At 48.5% G+C, this 22,256-nt stretch overlaps 1 protein-coding gene across 2 annotated transcripts in view; it reads right to left on the minus strand.

The window, feature by feature from the left end:
• Positions 1–22,256, minus strand: part of DHRSX (dehydrogenase/reductase X-linked) — a 152,845-nt gene that overhangs the window by 25,993 nt on the left and 104,596 nt on the right. For both annotated transcript variants that reach the window (XM_064277889.1, XM_064277888.1), the window contains exon 4: positions 349–450. In XM_064277889.1, the coding sequence (XP_064133959.1) occupies positions 349–450 (102 nt within the window). The remainder of the gene's footprint in view (positions 1–348; positions 451–22,256) is intronic.

A 22,256-nucleotide genomic window follows, 5' to 3' on the forward strand; every position in this document is an offset into this window, starting at 1 on the left:
TAAGACACCATCCAGTGTGGTATTTCTGTTATAGCAGCACGAGACGACCAAGGCAACTTCTTTCACTTGAACTTGAGAGTTTAAGTTTGTGTCAGAGTAGGGCCGGGTTACCCAATGAGCCACGAGCCCAACAGTACACACAGGCCCAGTTGTGCCTTCCCACCAATCTGCAGCGCACAATTTCACCTGTCCCTCACCACGTCAAAGGTGTGGTGAAACCTGTGTGAAACTGCTCACCACAGATGAGCAAGTACCTGACTCAACACAAGCCGGTGTGTACCGTGCCTACTGGTTAGTCTGCCCCTGGTCAGAGTTGACCCCAGCTTGAGGGATTTTTCCAGAACTCACCGTTGTTGACCAGGACGTGGAGAGGAATGTTCTTTGCCTTGAACTGCCGTACAAAGTGCCGGATGGAGCTCATGGAAGCCAGGTCACAGTACAAGAATTCCACTGGAAAGGGACAAACAGGCCTGGTTATCGTCCAAGCAAAGCCTGTACTTCAGATGCTAAGACCACTTCTTAACAGGTCACCTTCTAGTCTAGCTAGAAAGCAGCACTGGATTAGAAAAGTGAGAAAGCAGCAATGTGGGAGACACACCCCACGCTGACCCCCAGTGAGTCACATCTTGCAGGGTCCCCTCCACTTGACTTGCTTGAAGTGACTTCCTTCTCACTGTATTGTGGTTGTTGTTGTTGGGTGCCGTTGAGTCAATTCCAACTCATGGCGGCCCCATGTGACAGAGGAGAACTGCCCCATAAGGTTTCCTAAGCTGTGATCTTTACGGGAACAGATCGCCAGGTCTTCCTCCCCAAGAGCTGTATTACCCACTGCCACCAAGTCTGTTGTGACTCATAGAGGCCCTATAGGACAGAGTAGAACTGCCCCGTATGGTTTCCAAGGAGCAGCTAGGGGATCTGAACTGCCAACCTTTTGGTTAGCAGCCTATCTCTTAATCTCTGTGGCGCCAGAGCTCCTCACCTAGGGGCTGTAAAATGAGCAGCAAAATGTCCCCAGCCCCCAGCATGGTGCCTACGCCATACCTGCTGAGGTGAGAGCCCCTGAAGCCCCTTCTACCTCCACGATTCGTCACCAAAAACCCCCTTTAGTGACAGTCACCAAAAACCCAAGGCTCTGAGTCCTTTCTTATCAAGAACTTGATATTTTTATAATGGTGGGACCGTCACTGACTCGTAATGGACTCACACAACAGCCTAATCTATGGGCTCAAACACACCAACGATCGTGACGATGGCGCAGGACCGGGCAACATTTCGTTCTGTTACATACATATAAGGTCGCCATGAGCAGGAGCCAACTCAACAGCAACTAACAATGATCACAACTCGCTTCCCCAAGGCAAGTCGGACATAGAAATTTCCGGAACAAACACTGACTAGGAGGTGGAGATAATGCTGTGTCTAAGATCCTTGAGTTTTGGCTGTAAGGCAGAATATGTCGGCTTTGATGCTCTGGGCAATTTCCTGGCTTGGAGGTGTTTAATCACCGGCTGCTCCCTTCTTTACGACATACACACAACCTATGAGATGGTAAACCAGAGTGGTGGAGAGACTTTTGATGGAGAACTCTAGGTCACTGTTGTTTCCACAGGCGTTCAGAGGGCAAAGGTCTCTGGGAGGCAGCACGGTGGCCAGAAGAATCCCGTCTGACAAGCTTGTGATCTTAGGCTACCTAGGCTCCCCAACTTTCAGTGCCCGCTTCATGGGTTTGATGACCCAGTTGTCATCGAGTCAACCCCGACTCATGGGCACTCCATGTTCAACTCAACCAAATACTGCCCGGTCCTGCACCATCCCCATGATCCCTTATGGACTGGACCATCGTGATTCATAGGGTTTTCATCAGCTCATTTTCAGAAGTCGATCACCAGGTCTCTGTTCCTAGTCTGTCTTAGTCTGGAAATTCCTCAGAAACCTGTTCAGCATCACAGCAACACGCAAGCCTCCATGGACAGAAGGGTGGTGGCTGCATACGAGCTGCATTGGCCGGGAATCGAACCCAGGTCCCCCACATAGAAGGCGAGAATTCTACCACTGAACCACCACGGTCCCCACTTGGGAGGAGGAGGTGTGGAATTTGGAACGTTTTAACACTTACTTGGATAATTTACTCTGCTCAGCTTCTTCAGGGAGGAGAATGGAGCCCGTGTGTTCCAGGCCACATGGCCACAGAGAAGAAGAAATTGTGCGTTTTGGATATTTGTCATGAAAATTATGATGGGGAGGGCTCTTATATCAATGCCCTCTAAGCGTGGGCTACAGACGGGAGCCATTCCATTAATTTTTTGTAACTCGTCTGCAATGAGATATATTCAGCAATTCAGACGAAGTACTTACGCTTAAAAAAATTTTTTTTGACGGAGTTCTTATGTCTGTTGAATCCAATGGTTTAAAAAAAAAGAGAGAGGCTTTCCATCTGAGATACAACTATTGGTCTCCACTCATCCAGAGCAAAACAGAAAGAAGGAAACCAAAGACTCAAAGAAGAAACTAGTCTACATGACTAACAGTCTACACGAGCCATGGCTCATCTACTCTGAGACCGGAAGAACTAGATGGTGCCCAGCCAGCACTACTGACCCTGCTGATTAGGAACACAGTAGATGAGCCTTGATAGGGAGAAAAAATGTGAAACAGAATTTAAATTTCCAAAAAAAAAAAAAAATCTGCCCTGCTGGAGTGATAGAGACTGGAGGACTCCCCGAGACTACTGCCCTGAGATACTTTTGAAACCTTGAGCCAAAAGTAATCCCTGAGGTCACCTTGTGGCTAAACAACAAATTGGCTCAAAAAGTAATGACTATCACGCATAAGTACTGTGCTCCTTTAAAAAAATTGTCTATATGAGACCAAACGACCAACAATGACTTTAAAACAAAGATGAGAAGGTAAGGGGGCAGGGAAACGAGAAGAATGGAAACAGAACCACCAGAACGGAAACAATGAGAACGTTCACACGTTGTGAAGAACATAACCAAGGTCACTGAACAACTTGTACAGAAATTGTTGAACGGGAACCTAAACTGCTGTGTAACTTTGCACTGAAAACACAATAAAATATTATTTTAAAAAAATAGGGGATTTTATTTTGCATGCTTTTTAAATTAATTTTTCTGGGAATTCATTTTTTATTTCATTTACAAAAGCGTCTGTCTGCGAGAGGTTGAGGGAAAAGGAATTGTGATCAGGGGGAATGTGGAGCAGTGTTCTAGAACATGGAAACCCTGGTGGCGTAATGGTTAAGAGCTACGGCTGCTAACCAAAAGGTCGGCAGCTCGAATCCACTAGGCACTTGCTGGAAACTCTATGGGACAGTTCTACTCTGTCCTATGGGGTCGCTATGAGTCGGAATCGACTCGATGGTAATGGATTTTTCGGCTCTAGGACTCCTGACACGCCGTCTTAATTTTCCCTCAAAGACCCACGAGGATGTGGAAAATAAGAGGAAATCCCACGTGACTGCTGGTAACTAGAACCAACAGCAGTGCTGGAACCGGTGGGTGTGAATGTTCAGCCTTCAGAAACGGGACAACGTTACTGGTTTAGGAAACAATGACGGAAGATGCCTCCTTCCCGCTCCTTGTGGGAAACGAGGGTTCAGAGGAACCAGAACGGTGGCCGCCGTGGCTCCAAGGGAGGCCTCTGCTTTGAGAGGCAAACCACGGGTTTTTCTGGTCTTCTTTCTGCCCACTCCCCACCACCAGCCTCTGCTTCCACATCCATACAGGGGATGCCCTCTCTTCATTCCAGAGCTGCTGGAACTTGTCCAGGGGCACAGAGTTAGCGCTCTCTCTCTCTCTCTGTCACGTTTTCATACATTTCTTGATTTAGACAAAATAAAGGCAAAACATTGCCATCTCTTAGCTACTAGGAACGTACTGGGTGGCTCCATCGAGACTTGCCATCCTCTTCACTTCCTCTGACACAGACATGAGCCCGGCCCTAAAACCAGCTAAGGAAGGGGACGGAATAAACAAAACAAACAAAACAAAAGAAAACAAAACAAAAAACAACCCATTGCTGTCAAGTGGATTCTGACTCATAGTGACCCTACAGGACAGAGCAGAGCTTCCCCATGGGGTTTCCAAGGAGTGGCTGGTGAATTCAAAGTGCTGACCTATACAGACATCACACGTACTACACACAGCACACACACATACTCACACACACCCATTACATACACACCCCATACACACACCACACACATAACACACTCACACACCATATACACACTCAAAAACACGCTCAACACACACACCACACACACACCTCCCACATATACTATACACACACACACCAGGAACACACACACACAACACCACACACGGCAACAACAACATCAAGAGGTAAGCAAGGAGTTATTAGGCTTTGGGAATCACTTCTCTCTCCATTCGTGAAACTTTCAAATTACGGATTACCCGAAGTATTACCATCCCCAAGGATACTAAGCAAACACAATCAAAACAGAGCGCACTTGATCTACCACGAGACAACTCACAGCACTTGAACAGTTAACAACAACGCCTTCCACCTCCCTTAGGAGCCAGCCACTTGGAAAGTCACCACTGTGCAGCTGTGGAAACAGGTACTTCTCCGAGGCTACAAGACAATTCCTTCTCCGAGGAGGTAAGTGGTCCCGCGGGATCTCATTCACATTATCCATCCACACAGCTGTGCAGAAAGTCCACGCCAGCCCAGTCCCAAGGATCACTCGCTCCTAATTAGAGTACTTTCAGTGTCAATGCTCAGTGTTGTTTGTGTATTAACCCAGTACCATCGAGTCGATTCCGACTCATAGCTACCCTATACGACAGAGTAGAACTACCCCATAGAGTTTCCAAGGAGCAGCTGGTGGATTTGAACAGCTGACCCTTTGGTTAGCAGCCGCAGCACTTAACCACTACGCCACCAGGGTTTCCGTTTGTGTATCAGGAGATCAAAAAGAGGTTCTCGAGGGTCGACCTGCCTGGGAGTCTATGCTGCTTGCCATAACTGTAGCGTTGAGTCTACTTCAACTCCTAGAGACCCGTTTGACAGAGAACTGCCCCACAGGGTTTCTAGGCTGTAATCTTTACGGATGCATGTGAAAGCCAGGCTGTGAATAAGGAAAACCGAAGCACTGAACCCTCTGAATTATGGTGGGGGTGAAGAATATTGGATATACCATGGAGCGCCAGAAAAATGAACAAGTCTGTCTTGGAAGAAGGACAGCCAGAATGCTCCTTAGAAGCAAGAATGGTGAGGCTTCGTCTCACGCAGTTTGGACATGTCATCAGGAGAAACCAGTCCCTGGAGAAGGACATCACGCTTGGTAAAGTAGAGAGACAGAAAAAAGAGGAAGATCCTCAACGAGACGGATTGACACGATGGCTTCAACAATGGACTCAGACATTGTGAGGATGGTGTAGGACCTGGCAGTGTTTCTTCCTGTGGTACGTGGGGTCACTATGAGTCAGAACCGACTCCATGGCACCTAACAACAACAACAACCTGCCGTCCAGTCCTTGTCCCTAGGCTGTTGTGCCCCGTAGTCTCGTTTGGTTTTATGGACCTTCGACAGGTGTGTTTATTGATGACCTCACAGTTTCACCTGTCAGGAGTCTGATGCCGCATGCTGCATGACTAGGTCCCCTGCTCAGGCCTCACAGGCTGCAATCAACGTGTCATCTGGGCCTGGGGTCTCATCTGGACCTCGTGGTCATCTCCCAGGCTCATTCAGGTTGTTGGCAGAATCTGCTTCCCGGCAGCTGCAGGACTACAGTTTCTGTTTTCTTTCTGCCTGTCACCAGGGGGCACTCTCAGCTCCTGGAGGCGCCCGCAGCTCCTGGAGGCGCCCGCAGCTCCTGGAGGCGCCCGCTGCTCCTGGAGGCGCCCGCAGCTCCTTGCCACGTGGCCCCCTTACAACACAGAAGTTTGCTTCTTCAAAGCCTGCTTTCATTAACCCAGATGACCTGCAGCCTCCCCCAATGGGGACAGTTTCTATTTTTTCTACAACCTAATTATTATGCATTGAATTGTGTCCCTTAAAAATATGTGTGGCAAATCCTAACACCTATACCTACAGATGAAGCCCTGGTGGTGCACTGCTTAAAGCATGTGACGAAAGGTCAGTGGCTGGAAACCACCAGTGGCTCCTTGGGGGAAAGATGTGGCATCTGCTTCCGTAGAGATTTACAGCCTGGAAGCCCTATGGGGTCACTATGAGTCAGAATCGACTTGACAGCAGTGGGTTTGGTATCTTCTTCATACCTGTGGATGGAGCCCTCAGCTGCTAACCAAAAGGTCAGCAGTTTGAATCCACCAGCCGCTCTTTGGGAACCCTATGGAGCAGTTCTACTCCATCCTATAAGGTCGTTATGAGTCAGAATGGGTTCTGGCAATGGGTTTGGTTTTTTTTTTTTTTTGGTTATACCTATGAATGCCACCCCATTTGGGCATAGGGTTTTCTTTGTTATGTTAATTGAGGTGATATTGGTGTAGGGTATATCTTAAGCCAATCGTTTTTGAGATGTAAAAACAGCAGATGAGGCACAGAGTGAAGAAACCACAGAAGGCGGAAGATTGATGCCACGTGGAGATCACCAAGGAACCAGCGAACAGAAGCTGAAAAGAGACAAGGACCTTCCCCCAGAGCCGAAAGAGAGAGAAAGCCTTCCCCTAGAGCCGACAGCCTGAATTTGGACGTCTAGCCTCCTAAACAAACAGAATAAATTTCTGTTTGTTTAAGCCATCCACTTGCGCTATTTCTGTTCCAGCAGTGCTGGAAAACTAAGACGGTATTCTTACCTACCCGGTGGAAACCCCAGGTTCTTGCTCAGCATGACTCATATTGGCCAATACAGGAGAGACCGAGGTGAGAAGGCAGGAAAGGCACCTTTATTTCGTTGCGCAAGGGAAGGAGTCAGTTGGAGCTGCTGCTGCCGAGACTGGTCCCCGAGGGCGAGCGCGAGGGGAAAAGTTCCTTTTCAGGGGTTTGCAAGTAGGGAAATCATACAAGTTACGTCAGCAACATTCTTAATCGCACTACGCAGGTGCAGTGGGGTTTACATATAACTTCCAAACAGAGAAAGCTGATACTGATACAAAGCTGTGGGGGAGGAAGCCAAGGAAACAGGATTTTTTGTTTTTTACTGCAAAAGCTGCCGGGCGAGCGAAGCAATGAAAGAAGGATTCTGATGCAAAACTTCTTGAGATGATGGAATTTTCCACAGCCTGGGGAATCTGTCTTAGCATTCTACAGTTTTCTCCTCGATAACATTTTCCTTCCATTTGCCCGCTATCTCCAGGCACCCTACCAGCCCTGCTTTCTTTCCCTCAGAAAGGCAGGGCAGCTGTCCCACCCTTTCTGAAAGTTCGCCTTATGCTACTTCGCTTTTTCAAAAGACCTTCACTAGTACCTGTTCTTGCTAGCCTAAAGATGCCTGAAGAAGAGTTTGGCTTTTATGAAAAAAGGAGAAAAGCGGAAACAGCGTTCAGCGTTTGATTTGCAGGGAGCCGTTAAAGAGGCTGCGTGCACCCTGAGCCTCGAGAGTGTTTTATTATGTCATTTCTACTTTTACTATATGTTAAGTGTTATTTTAGGTCTTATCTGTCATTTTGCATGACTTGGTAGGTTATTTTGGGGGTCTAGGAACGCTGAAAATTTTTTCACATACAAATTAATGATAATTGCTTCTTCACTTCACTGTATTTCAGCTTACGAAAGGTTTCACAGGGACGGTCTACTTTCAGATAGCAGGGAAAACCCGTATCCACATTCTAAATGAAGTTCACCCTTTCAACCAAATATTTGACGGGTCTATAAAACAATAACACACATGAGAAACATGCTTCTTAGTTCAGCCATGTATACGAGACCAAATGGGCAGCTCCCACCCAAAAGCAATGACAAGAAGGCAGGAAGGGACAGGAAAAATGGATGGAGACAGGGAACCCGGGGTGCAGAAGGGGAGAGTACTAACACATTGCGGGGATTGCAACCAATGTCACAAAACAATTTGTGTATGAATCATTGACTCAGAGACTAATTTGTTCTGAAAACTTTCGCCTAAAGCACACACACACAAAAAGCTTCAAATGGCTCAGCTCTCCAAGAAGAATGAGAGCAGAATACAGATAAAAACATTAGAGAAATGTTGCAACAATATACTGAACACAGTTGCTTGAGTTCGCACTGTATAAATCAAACAGTCCTTCCCTTAGGCTTCCTTTTAACTGGGTAAACAGACAAGGAGCTCTTTAAGTCCAATCTTGTAAAATCTATTCCTTATGTCCCTGGAGAAACTACAGTTAAGACTTTCAGCAAATGGAAAACTACCCAATAGAACAGCTTCCAAAGAGGGGCCTGAGTGCTGACTTCCTTGGATAAATACTGCTTTCCAAGGATGGAGTCCTTAGCACTCCCCCTCTCACCCCCACCTCCCCTGCAGCCTGTGTAAATGGTTAATTTTATGTGTCAGCTTGGCCAGTTTGTAGTTCCCAGAGGTTTTGTCTCATGATGTAATCGAATGCAATGTGATGTAATTACATTCCATAATGTTATCTGTCAGTTGAAAGGGGAGTTCCTAGGGGTGTGGTCTGCCTCCAGACTGTAAACAGACATTCTGGCAGAGTTCACTCTTTCTTTTCCCATGGCCCGACTTACAGAGCCCGCCAAAGTTTCCTGCCTACTGCTTGACCTATGGGTTTTAGACTTGGAGCCCCTACAACTGTGTGGGCAAACGCCTCGAAGTAAATCTCTCCCTCTCCAGATGGTAAAATGGTTGAATGGATAGGCGGATGGGCAGATGGACAGATAGATGATAGAGAGACGAGACAGATTAGCTAAATTAGGTGATAGATTAGCTGATTAGATAGACAGATAGACAGACATCTCACTGGTTTTGTTTCTCCAGAGAGCCCTGAATAAGACCCCTGTACATTGCAGGCTGGACCTGCAGACCCCTCCCTCTCTGTCCACAGCTGAGACCCCTCCCTCTCTGTGCACAGATAACACCCCCTGCCTCTCTGTCCACAGTTGAGACCCTTCCCTCTCTGTCCACAGCTGAGACCCCTCCCTCTCTGTCCACAGCTGAGACCCTTCCCTCTCTGTCCACAGCTGAGACCCTTCCCTCTCTGTCCACAGCTGAGACCCTTCCCTCTCTGTCCACAGCTGAGACCCTTCCCTCTCTGTCCACAGCTGAGACCCTTCACTCTCTGTCCACAGCTGAGACCCTTCCCTCTCTGTCCACAGCTGAGACGACTGTCTCCCTGTCTACACCTGAGACCCCTGTCTCTGTCCACAGCTGACACCCCCTGCCTCTCTGTCCACAGCTGAGACCTGTCTCTCTGTCCACCGCTGACACCCCTGTCTCTCTGTCCACCACTGATACCTCTGTCTCTCTGTCCACCGCTGACACCCCGTCTCTCTGTCCACCGCTGACACCCGTCTCTCTGTCCACCACTGAGACCCCTGTCTCTCTGTCCACGGCTGAGACCCCTGCCTCTCTGTCCACGGCTGAGACCCCTGTCTCTCTGTCCACGGCTGAGACCCCTGCCTCTCTGTCCACGGCTGAGACCCCTGCCTCTCTGTCCACGGCTGAGACCCCTGTCTCTCTGTCCACGGCTGAGACCCTCCCTCTCTGTCCACGGCTGAGACCCCTCCCTCTCTGTCCACGGCTGAGACCCCTCCCTCTCTGTCCATGGCTGGACACGCAGCTGTTATTGGAACATGGCTCTTGGCTGCATCATCAAAGTTCAGGATATTAGCGGATTTCCAGATATTTCCATGTCCATTTGCCCCAGACAGGTAGGACTGAGAACGCACACGAAGTTTTCTGTGGTACAGATTCTTCCTCCTGCTGCTTTCCCTAAAAGTCCCCAGTGGGTTGACCAGTTCTTTCCTTGCCCTGCTGCTCACACTGTTCTGTCTAAATAGGATGAGGGTATCCTAACCATTCCACCTTCACTTCCCCTGCTAATGACTCTGTGACAGGACCCATCCTAGCTGGGACTGCCCGGTGCCTATGGGAGCACTATCCCAATCCATTCAATGACCCGTACTGCCCAGTGCATATGGGAGCACTGTCCCAATCCATTCAATGCCCTGTACTGCCCAGTGCATATGGAGGCACTATCCCAATCCATTCAATGCCCTGTACTGCCCAGTGCATATGGAGGCACTATCCCAATCCATTCAATGACCTGTACTGCCCAGTGCATATGGGGACACTATCCCAATCCATTCAATGACCCGTACTGCCCAGTGCATATGGGGACACTATCCCAATCCATGCAATGACCTGTACTGCCCAGTGCGTATGGGGGCACTACCCCAAATCCATGCAACGACGACACACACACACACTCACACACACACACAGTAGGCCACACACACAGAGACATATACACCACATAGACACTCACCACACACAGAGACATACACACACAACACACCATACACACACCCACTCACCACACATACACACACACACAGTATACCACACACACAGAGACATAGACACCACATACACACTCACCGCACACAGAGACATACACACACATAACACACCATACACACACGGCACACACCCACTCACCACACATACCACATATAAACACCACACATGTATTCACACATCCTGCACACCATATACACAGACGTACACACACCACACACATACCACGTACACCACACGTACACACGCATTCACATACCACACACACCATGTACAAACAGATGGACATACCACATATACCAGACAGGAACACCACACCACATACACACCAGATACACAGACATAAGACACACCACATAGAACACACCAGACACACACATCAGACACACTACACATTCACGTATCACACACATACCACACACGCCACACAATGGCACTGGGGTTGTGGGTTTAATATTTCTGGAGTCCCAAGCTAGGGGTTTTTCTATGCAGATCATGGGGACATGACAATTTCCTGAAATATTTTGATGTTTTAAGTATTCATAAAAGTAGAGAAATAATATAGTGTTTTTCAAATGCATTGTTCTGCTGTGCACAGGGTCGCCATGAATCTAAGCCAAAAATAAGAACACACACACACACACACGCTGTTAGCACCCCAAGTCAAAAGCATACCCTCACTGCCCCTACCTAGGCATTCTCATACAAGTAGGAGAGTTGAAGGTCCTGGGTGGTGCAAGGCTTAAGTACTCGGCTGCTAACTGCCTAACAGTTGGTGGTCTGAACCCACCGAGTAGCACCTCAGAAGAAAGGCCTGGAGATCTGCTCCCGTAAAGATCACCACCTAAAAAACCCTATGGGGCTGTACTATTCCGTAACACATGGGGTCACCTAAGTCACAAAGTGACAATAAAAACAAAATCATCAACAACAACAAAAAGAGAACTGTTGTTAGGTGTCGCCGAGTGAGTTCCGACTCATAGCGACCCTGTGCACAACAGAACAAAACACTGCCCGGTCCTGCGCCTTTCTCACAATCGTTGCTATGCTTGAGCCCACTGTTGCAGCCACTGTGTCAACCCACCTCGTTGAGGGTCTTCCTCTTTTTCGCTCACCCTCTACTTTACCAAGCATGATGTCCTTCTCCAAGGACTGACCCTCCTGACAACGTGTGCAAAGTACATGAGACGAAGTCTCGCCATCCTTGCTTCTAAGGAGCGTTCTGGCTGTACTTCTTCCAGGACAGATTTGTTCATTCTTCTGGCTGTCCATGGTATAGTCAATATTCTTCGACAACACCAGAATTCAAAGGCATCAATTCTTCTTCATTTTCTAGAAGGACTTGCCTGTGGTCTTGACTCCCCAAAAGAAGGAAAAGCGATAGGGCCGCCTGTTAGGAGACTGCCCTGTGACTATCAAACAACAGGTTCAACTAGGAATGAAAAAGAATTCAAACTTCGAGCACTGGATATAACACAGCAGTCCGCGACCTGGGTTAGCCTAAGTGTCACTTGGGTTCCGGAAGCCAAACCAAACCCGTTGCCGTCAAGTCGATTCTGACTCCTAGCGACCCTCTAGGACAGAGCAGAACTGCCCCATAGGGCTCCCAGGGCTGTCATCTTTATAGAAGCAGACTGTCCCATCTTTCTCCCGAGGAGCGGCTGGTGGGTTCCAGCTGCCGACTTTGGGTTGGCAGCCAAGCGTGTAAACAACGCGGCACCTTGGAAGGACAATTTTTCCACCAGCTTTGGTCTGAGCTGACATACAGCCTGGTTATGTACAGACTGACTTTCCGGGAAGGGCAGGGGAGAAATGAAATGCAGAGAGAAGGTGAGGGCTGGGTCCTCCCTGCCTCTTCGCTGCTAACAGAGGTTTGCATCCCTACCCCCGGCTCTCTCTGCTGTTTATTTACAAGTAAGCAAAGGTGGAACCCGGCTGTCTCTTCCTTGATGCCAGCTCTAAACAGCCAACAACCATGCAATATATTTGAGGAAACACGATCACTTTTAAGGAGAAAAAAATATATATATATATATTTTTTTGGGGGGGAACAGATTTCAAACAAGTCCTTATTTTCTAAGGATCTGCCAATTTTTGGTGTGCAATTATCATGTTTTCATTTGTCATAATATTTGGGTCAGCCCACTCAGCTTTCTCATGAGTCTGTTCTTCCTGCCTCCTGCGCACCTGAATTGCCTTACTCTTCCCAACTTTAAGGCATTCAAGGAGCGGTAACAACCATCACGGCTGTCAGAGTGACAATGTTCCCTCGGGAAAAGAAAGACGCTGCTGTGCATCGCCTGTGGGCTGTGAGACGCAGGTTACCTGTGCTGAAAGCCAATCACCTGTGGGCTGTGAGATGCAGGTTACCTGTGCTGAAGGTGAATCACCTGTGGACTGTGAGATGCAGGCTACCTGTGCTGAAAGCCGATCACCTGTGGACTGTGAGATGCAGGTTACCTGTGCTGAAAGCCAATCACCTGTGGGCTGTGAGATGCAGGCTACCTGTGCTGAAAGCCGATCACCTGTGGGCTATGAGATGCGGGTTACCTGTGCTGAAAGCTAATCACCTGTGGACTGTGAGATGTGGGTTACCTGTGCTGAAAGCCAATCACCTGTGCACTGTGAAATGCCAGTTGCCTGTGCTGAAGGTTAATCACCTGTGGACTGTGAGATGAGGGTTACCTGCGCTGAAGGTGAATCACCTGTGGATTCACCTGTACAGCATCTGTGGACTGTGAGATGCAAGCTACCTGTGCTGAAGGCCAATCACCTGTGGACTGTACTTAAGGTTACCTGTGCTTAAGATGGATCACCTGTGGGTTCACCTGTGCATCACCTGTGGCCTGTGAGATGCGGGTGACCTATGCTGAAGGTGAATCACCTGTGGGTTCACCTGTGCATCACCTGTGGCCTGTGAGATGCAGGTGACCTGTGCTGAAGGTCAATCACCTGTGGACTGTGAGATGCAGGCTACCTGTGCTGAAAGCCAATCACCTGTGGACTGTGAGATGCAGGTTACCTGTGCTGAAAGCCAATCACCTGTGGGCTGTGAGATGCAGGCTACCTGTGCTGAAAGCCAATCACCTGTGGGCTGTGAGATGCAGGTTACCTGTGCTGAAGGTCAATCACCTGTGGACTGTGAGATGCAGGCTACCTGTGCTGAAAGCCGATCACCTGTGGACTGTGAGATGCAGGTTACCTGTGCTGAAAGCCAATCACCTGTGGGCTGTGAGATGCAGGCTACCTGTGCTGAAAGCCGATCACCTGTGGGCTATGAGATGCGGGTTACCTGTGCTGAAAGCTAATCACCTGTGGACTGTGAGATGTGGGTTACCTGTGCTGAAAGCCAATCACCTGTGCACTGTGAAATGCCAGTTGCCTGTGCTGAAGGTTAATCACCTGTGGACTGTGAGATGAGGGTTACCTGCGCTGAAGGTGAATCACCTGTGGATTCACCTGTACAGCATCTGTGGACTGTGAGATGCAAGCTACCTGTGCTGAAGGCCAATCACCTGTGGACTGTACTTAAGGTTACCTGTGCTTAAGATGGATCACCTGTGGGTTCACCTGTGCATCACCTGTGGCCTGTGAGATGCGGGTGACCTATGCTGAAGGTGAATCACCTGTGGGTTCACCTGTGCATCACCTGTGGCCTGTGAGATGCAGGTGACCTGTGCTGAAGGTCAATCACCTGTGGACTGTGAGATGCAGGCTACCTGTGCTGAAAGCCAATCACCTGTGGACTGTGAGATGCAGGTTACCTGTGCTGAAAGCCAATCACCTGTGGGCTGTGAGATGCAGGCTACCTGTGCTGAAAGCCAATCACCTGTGGGCTGTGAGATGCAGGTTACCTGTGCTGAAGGTCAATCACCTGTGGACTGTGAGATGCAGGCTACCTGTGCTGAAAGCCAATCACCTGTGGGCTGTGAGATGTGGGTTACCTGTGCTGAAGGTGAATCACCTGTGGGCTGTGAGATGCAGGCTACCTGTGCTGAAAGCCGATCACCTGTGGGCTATGAGATGCGGGTTACCTGTGCTGAAAGCTAATCACCTGTGGACTGTGAGATGTGGGTTACCTGTGCTGAAAGCCAATCACCTGTGCACTGTGAAATGCCAGTTGCCTGTGCTGAAGGTTAATCACCTGTGGACTGTGAGATGAGGGTTACCTGTGCTGAAGGTGAATCACCTGTGGATTCACCTGTACAGCATCTGTGGACTGTGAGATGCAAGCTACCTGTGCTGAAGGCCAATCACCTGTGGACTGTACTTAAGGTTACCTGTGCTTAAGGTGGATCACCTGTGGGTTCACCTGTGCATCACCTGTGGCCTGTGAGATGCGGGTGACCTATGCTGAAGGTGAATCACCTGTGGGTTCACCTGTGCATCACCTGTGGCCTGTGAGATGCAGGTGACCTGTGCTGAAGGCCAATCACCTGTGGACTATGAGATGTGGGTTACCTGTGCTTAAGGTGGATCAGTTGTGGGTTCACCTGTGGCCTGTGAGATGCAGGTTACCTATGCTGAAGGTGAATTGCCTATGGATTCACCTGTACAGCACCTGTGAACTGTGAGATGTGGGTCACCTACGCTGAAGGTAGTCTGCCTGGCCTGTTCTAAGCAGATGTTTTGGCTTGATCCACCCTGTGGCCAGTGGCAGGCACTAAGAGGACTTCTGGGCAGAGTGCGTGGCCTTAGAACAGGGTAACACTACCTGGACCTCACGGGCCACCATTGTGGCTTTGCCAGCACCTGGCTGGAACCATGCTAGACACCCACCACCGGCCTCCCTCAACCACACAGGTTTTTATTTTACCGTGGTCCATATACAGGTCTAACAGGAGCCTAGGTGTGGCAACGGTTAGGTGCTCAGCTGCTGACAGAAAGGTTGGCAGTTCGAACCCACCCAGCAGCTCTGTGGCAGAAAGATGTGGCAGTCTGCTTCGGGAAAGATTACAGCCTAGAAAACCCTACGGGGCCGTTGTGCTCTGTCACATTGGGTCACTAGGAGTCACAGCTGGCTTGATGACACCTAACAACAACAACAAACAACACTGAGACAAGGCAGCATTTGCTGTGTCTACAGTCTTCACGGGGGGAGTTCAGCGACATTAATTACACTCACCGTGTAGTTCACCCATCACCATTAACGACTCCCAGGCTTCTACACCACCCTTAACAGGAGCACACAAGCTGTTTTCTAAATTCCTAAACGACCGTTACCAAGAAGTGAGCGCTCTATCCTTCCCCTTAAAAAACAAAACAACCGTTGCCGTTGAGTTGACTCCGACTCTCGGCACCCGCATGTGTGTCAGAGCAGAACCGTCCTCCACAGGGTTTTAAATGGCTGACTTTTCAGAAGTAGATTGCCAGGACCTTCTTCCGAGGCACCTCCGAGCAGACTTGACCCCCAACCTTTTGCTTAGCAGCCGAGCGTGTTAATCATTTGCACCACCAGGAACTCCATTCTTTCTCTTCTTGTTGTTAGGTGCTGTTGAGTCGGCTCCAACTCATAGCGACCCCATGTACAACAGAAAGAAAAGCTGTCTGGTCCTGCGCCATCCTGACAATCCTTGTTAGGCGTGATCCCATTGTTGCAGCCACTGTGTCAATCCACCTCGTTGAGTGTCTTCCTCTTTTTCTCTGACCCTCTACCTTACCAAGCATGACGTCCTTCTCCAGGGGCTGGTCCCTCCTGATAACATGTCCAAAGTATGTGAGATGTACTCACACCATCCTTGCTTCTAAGGAGCATTCTGGCTGTACTTCCTCCAAGACAGATTTGTTCGGCTACCACCACAGACTGCTCTGACAGGGATCACAACAGAGAATCCCCGGACAGAGCTGGAGAAAAATATAGAACAAAATTCTAACTCACAAAAAAAGACCAGACTTGCTGGCCTGACAGAGACTAGAGAAACCCCAAGAGTATCACCCCCAGACACCCTTTAAGCTCAGTAATGAGGTCACTCCTGAGGTTCACCCTTCAGCCAAAGATGGAACACGCCCATGGAACAAAACAAGACTAAAGGGGCACACCAGGCCAGGGGCAAGGACTACAAGGCAGGAGGGGACAGGAAAGCTGGTAATGGGGAACCCAAGGTTGAGAAGGGAGAGTGTTGACATGTTGTTGGGTTGTTAACCAATGTCATAAAACGATACGTGTACTGTTTAATGAGAAGTTAGTTTGTTCTGTAAACCTTCATCTAAAGTGCAATAAAAAACAAACTATCCGCTGAAGTCTTCTTTGAACCAAACCAATCCTGCTGATTTCAACTCACAGTGACCCTAGAGGACAGAGTAGAACTGCCCCATAGGGTTTCCAAGGCTATAATCTTTACGGAACCAGACTGCCACCTCTTTCTCCTGCTGAGTAGCTGGTGGGTGAACCACAGACCTTTCAGTTAGCAGCCAAGTGCTTAACCATTGCACCACCAGGGTGCCTTTGAACTAAAAAATGGCTTATCTTAATCAGTAAAGTATGTCTGCCTTGAGCAGTGTGCTCTTTTAAAGAATTATCTGGAAACCCTGGTGGTGTAGTGGTTAAGAGCTCGGCTGCTAACCAAAAAGTGGGCACTTCGAATCCACCAGGCACTCCTTGGAAACCCTGTGGGGCAGTTCTACTCTGTCCTAATCTGGGTGAGATCAAATGGGCCGCGGCAACTCGAAAGGCTGGATGGGAAGCTTGCGGGCAGTGAGTTTAAGGTAACAGTGGGATAATTTGGAGAAGGTTAGCAAGAACAGTTGCACAACTCGAAGAATGTAATCAATGTCCTGAATTGTACACGTAAGAACGGTTGAAATGGCTGATCTTTGTCTGTGTATACTTTTACCAAAATTTAAAAAAAAATTTTTTTTTTTTGGAGTATAGCTCTACCCTGACACACATGGGGTCACAACCAGTTTATGTTCCAAATACTATAAAGTGCTGACGGTCGGTTGCTTGGCTTCTTGGATCAGGGATCTCCCAGACAGGGAGGCTGGGTGCTGACACGCCGTGGTGTGCCCCTTGGATTCACCCCGTTTACCGTCAGGACCTACGTCTGCGTCTGCACCTGCTCCTGGTTTGATGTCAATGATGAAGCACCAAGGGCTCTGTGGTGACAGGCTCTGATTACGAAGATCAGTGCCACCACCTACAAGCATGTCCTTGACGTCCACACGTACACTGGAAAACTCACAAGTCAGAAAAACACTGCCTCTTTTCTCCCAGTGATGGAGTCCCTGGGTGGTGTGAACGGCGAATGCACCTGGCTGCTAACCCAGAGGTTGGAGGTTCGAGTCCACCCAGAGATGCCTTGGAAGAAAGGCCTGGCAACCTAATTCTGACACACTGGCCACTGAAAACTCTGTGGAGCTCAGTTCTACCCTGACGTACACGGGGTTGCTACAAGTCAGAGTCAACTCAATACAGCAACAGGTTGGCTTTTTCGGTTTGGCCTACAAATAGTCAACTCCACCCAACGTACCAATTTGGAGCATGGTTGGGGTTGGCAAAAGGGAAGTGAGTGTGTGTGTTTGTGTATGTGTGTGTATGTGTGTGTGTGTGTGTCTCCCAACATAACAACTCCAGGAAATATAGAGGGGATGAGAAGTTCTGGAGAACAGTGGGCTGGAGTCCAGGCTCCTACACATGGAAGCTGTGTCCCTTCACCTGGAAAAACCTCGCTTTTCTCATCTGTGAAATGGGCCTAGGGATAGTCTCTACCACTGGGATGTCGTGTGGATAAGCCAAGAAAAGTTTTTAGCATAATACCTGACGTGCACTGTGTTCAACAATGATTTCATTAATATTGTGATTACTTTTTGGGGAGAAATAATATATTATTGTGTTTTCAGTGAAGGTTTACATAGTAGTTTAGGTTCCCATTCAACAACTTCTATACAAGTTGTTCAGCGACATTGGTTACATTCTTCACAATGCGTGAACAGTCTCGTTATTTCTGTCCTGGTTGTTCTGTTTCCATTCATCTAGTTTCCCTGTCCCCTTACATTCTCATCTTTGTTTTAAAGTCACTGTCAACCATTTGGTCTCTTACAGATTTTAAGTGTACTCACGAGTGATATTTATTTTGTGAGCCCATTTGTTATTTAGCTACGAGGTGACCTCAGGGGCTACTTTCAATTCAAGGTTTAAAGACTATCTCAGGGCGACAGTCTCAAGGAGTCCTCCCGGTCTCAACTGGTCCTGTAAGTTAGGTGTTTTTTTGTTTTGTTTGTTTTCCCTCAGGAATTTCAGGTTCTGTTCCACATTTTTCTCCCATTCTATCAGGCTCCAGCTCTTGTGGCCCTGGTCAGAACAGTCGGTAGTGGTAGCCGGGCACCATCTAGTTCTTCTTGGTCTCAGGGTAGACGAGGCTGTAGTTTGTGTAGACTATTAGTCCTGTGAACTAGTTTCTTCTTTGAGTCTTTGGTTTCCTTCTTTCTCTTTTGCTCCGGACGAGTAGAGACCAGTAGTTGTATCTCACATAGCCGCTCCCAAACTTCTAAGATCCTAGATGCTACTTACCAAACTAGGAAGTAGAACACAACTTTATGAACGATGTATGTTATGCCAACTGACCTAGTTGTCCCACTAAACTATGTTCCTGTGTTTTTATGACTTTGGAGGACGGTGGCCTGTCAGAAGAGCAGGAAAGAAGCTTCCTAGGAAGGATAGAAAGAAAAATGTTGCTGAGAGGCAGAGAAGAGAACAAAGATGGCGGGAGGGGACTGAACAGCCAGGATGGGTTGAGAAGTTCAAGAAGACATATGAATTGGGCAAAATTACCCCCGAGAAATAAATCATGAAGGGGAGGAACAAAGAAAAGCAGATCATTCATGCAGGTCCAAACTGGTGAGCCCATTTTGCGATAGGAACACAGTGCACGTCATCGATGTTCTCACGATGCTTTTAAAATTAGGCCGTTGATTGGCCAGGTTAGCCAGTGGGCTGGGAGGCACCCTGTGGTCATTAGCTGGCTTGTGTCGGCCGACCTTCTGCGTAAACAAATCACGCCACACACCTGGAGCGTCACGTGTGGGCAGAGAAGAAACACCTGCACCATTCATTTGAGGCATGGCTGATATCTTCTCTGACGCAGTGATGGTTCAGTGGTAGAATCCTGGCCTTCCATATGGGAGACCCAGGTTCGATTCCCAGCCAACGCACCTCATAACTAGCCACCACCTGCCTGTCAGTGGAGGCGTGAGTGCTGATGTGTCGCTGAACAGGTTTCAGTAGAGCTTCCAGAGTAAGACGGGTGAGGAGGAAAACCAGCCGAAGAAAACCCTACGGATCACAACAGCCCAATCCACAACCCCTTATGGGGATGGCGGAGGGCCGGGCAGCGGTTTGTTCTGTTGTGCATGGTGGTGCCAAGAGTTGGGGGTTCACTCACCAGCAGCTAACAACAACACAATGTCTCTACCCAGCCACCTCTTTCTCGGATGTGACCTCTTCCTCCACACTGGGCAATGGTCCATCTTTTTTTTTTTAATTTGTGCTTTAGATGAAAGTTTACACAGCATATTAGTTTGTCATTCGATAGTTTGTACATAAAGTGTTCCATGATATTGGTTCATTCCTCGTAACATATCAGCGCTCTCCCCGTTTCCGCCCAGGATTCCTGTAAAAATGACGTGGAGGAGGTGGTATCCGACCTCCTCTAACTTGACGAGGGGGAAGGAGAATCAAGATCAACAGCCCAAGGCTGATTCCTACAAGGCCAAGGTCAAACATGCCTTGTGACCCTCCAAAGTTTTTACCAATTCTGACACCAGCCGTCCCTCCCACGGCACTCTCTACTTCTCTGCTGGGTTTGATAACTCATTGCAATGGCCACACAGAACTCACAGACCATACTCATGATTATGGGGTTTGTTAGGGAAGAAACGGGTTACAATTCGGGTTCAGGAACGCTCAGGAGACAGTTCTTCCATCAAGACAGCCTCTTTTCAGGTGTGCTTGCAGGGACGCCTCTCCCTGGCCCTTGGCCTCCACCCAAAGGCACTCAGCTTTCTCTCTCCGTGGGCTGGGGAGCCCAACGCGCTGTCTCCTGCTGCTGAGTCTCTGCTGCCGGGTCTCCTCGGCCTCGAGGTTACAGCTTGCTCTCTGTCTCCTGGGTCCAGGAACTTCTCAGCACAGGCATACCGGGTCAAAGGACTCACTGGTTCCTGGCTGTTCTTCCTTGGTGGTGGTGGGAACTTCTTTTTTCCGCCCCTGGGGTGGCTCATTTCACACACCCCAGGATGGCAAAACTGACCAGTCCCCTTGGTGGGCCACAATTACCCTATCACACAGTCCTGCCCAAGCCCTTGGGTGGGAGTTACGAGACCATGGCTAGAAAGGTCACACAAAAGTGATCCATCTCACTAAAGTTCCCCATTTTCTTTTGCCCTGATTCTCTACCCCTTCCTGTCTTCTCATTTTATAATTGACTGTTCTAAGGAGCCCATTCTTCTGGGCTGTTACTGTTTATCATATGTGCCTGTCTGCTGTTTGGCTAGGAGGTGGTTTCTGGGAATGGCTTCAGTTCCAAGTCAGAAGGGTGTCTTAGGGCCATAGTCCTGGGTGTTCCTCCAGTCTCTGTCAGACCAGCAAGCCCGGTCTTTTTTTGTGAGTTTGATTTTTTGTTCTACCATTTTCTCCCACTCCGTCCAGTACCCTCTGTTGTGATGCCATTCAGAGCGGTTGGTAGTGGTAGCTGGGCACCATCTAGTTGTTCTGGTCTTGGGGTTGTGTGGGCCGTGGTTCATGTGGTCCATTAATCCTTTGGACTAATTGCTCCCTTGAGTCTTTGGACTCCTTCACTCTTCCACCAGATGTCAGAGACCAAGAGCTGTATCTTCGATGGCCGCTTGCAAGCTTTTAAGGCCACACACGCTACTCACCAAAGTAGGATGCAGAACGCTGACTTTACGTACAATGTCGTACCAATTGACGTAGATGTCCACAGTCCAACGTGACCCAGCCCCCGGTCACCTCAGCTGGGTCTTCAGAGCGTCTCAATTCTCCATATCCACGGACACAGGAAAATCATTTCTTGCGTCAGCAAAGACGCTCTGGTTTTCTTTCTTTGTGTTCTAGTAACAACATACAGTGCTGACATTTCTACCAGAAAACCAAACAGCTGTTTCAAGGATAGACATAGCTCGCAAAACGCATTCTCATCTGATCTGGCCAGGGTGATCACAGAAAGACATTTTCCTTTGACAATATCCTTTCGAGAGGGTGTTTAAGTTTATTGAGTGCGTACGCCGTAGCGTGCCACAAAATACAGCTCCCTTAGTGGCAAAAACTGGCATGAGGGAACTAGACCCAGGGTCTTTGTTCCGTTTTACATTGTAGGAAAATAGATAAACAGTGATTACCACACAGGACCAGGCACCAGAGCGTCTTCTATCAATTCATTCCGTCTTTTTGATGTTTATTTTCTACCTAAGGTATTGGTAGATAAAACAAACAAACAAAATCTTTAGGTTTCCTCTCAGCTTCAGCGTTTAAATTCACATTGGTCAAAAGGAGTAACAGTATTTGAAAAATACTATGCTGAAGTTTAAGATAATACCTATCTATGAGTAAAAATATAAAACAGTTGTCATTTGATTCTGACTCATGGCGACCCCACGAGTGTCAGAGTAGAACTGTGCTCCACAGGGTTTTCAATGGCTCATTTTTCAGAAGCAGATGGCCAGGTCTTTCTTCCGAGGTGCCCCTAGGTGGACTCGAACCTCCAACCTTTCGGTTAACAGCTGAGCATGTTAACCATTTGCACTACACAGAGAGAAATAAATTCTATGTTGTTAAACCACTCTTATTTT

Source organism: Loxodonta africana, chromosome X, assembly GCF_030014295.1.
Source record: "Loxodonta africana isolate mLoxAfr1 chromosome X, mLoxAfr1.hap2, whole genome shotgun sequence".
Lineage (NCBI taxonomy): Eukaryota > Metazoa > Chordata > Mammalia > Proboscidea > Elephantidae > Loxodonta > Loxodonta africana.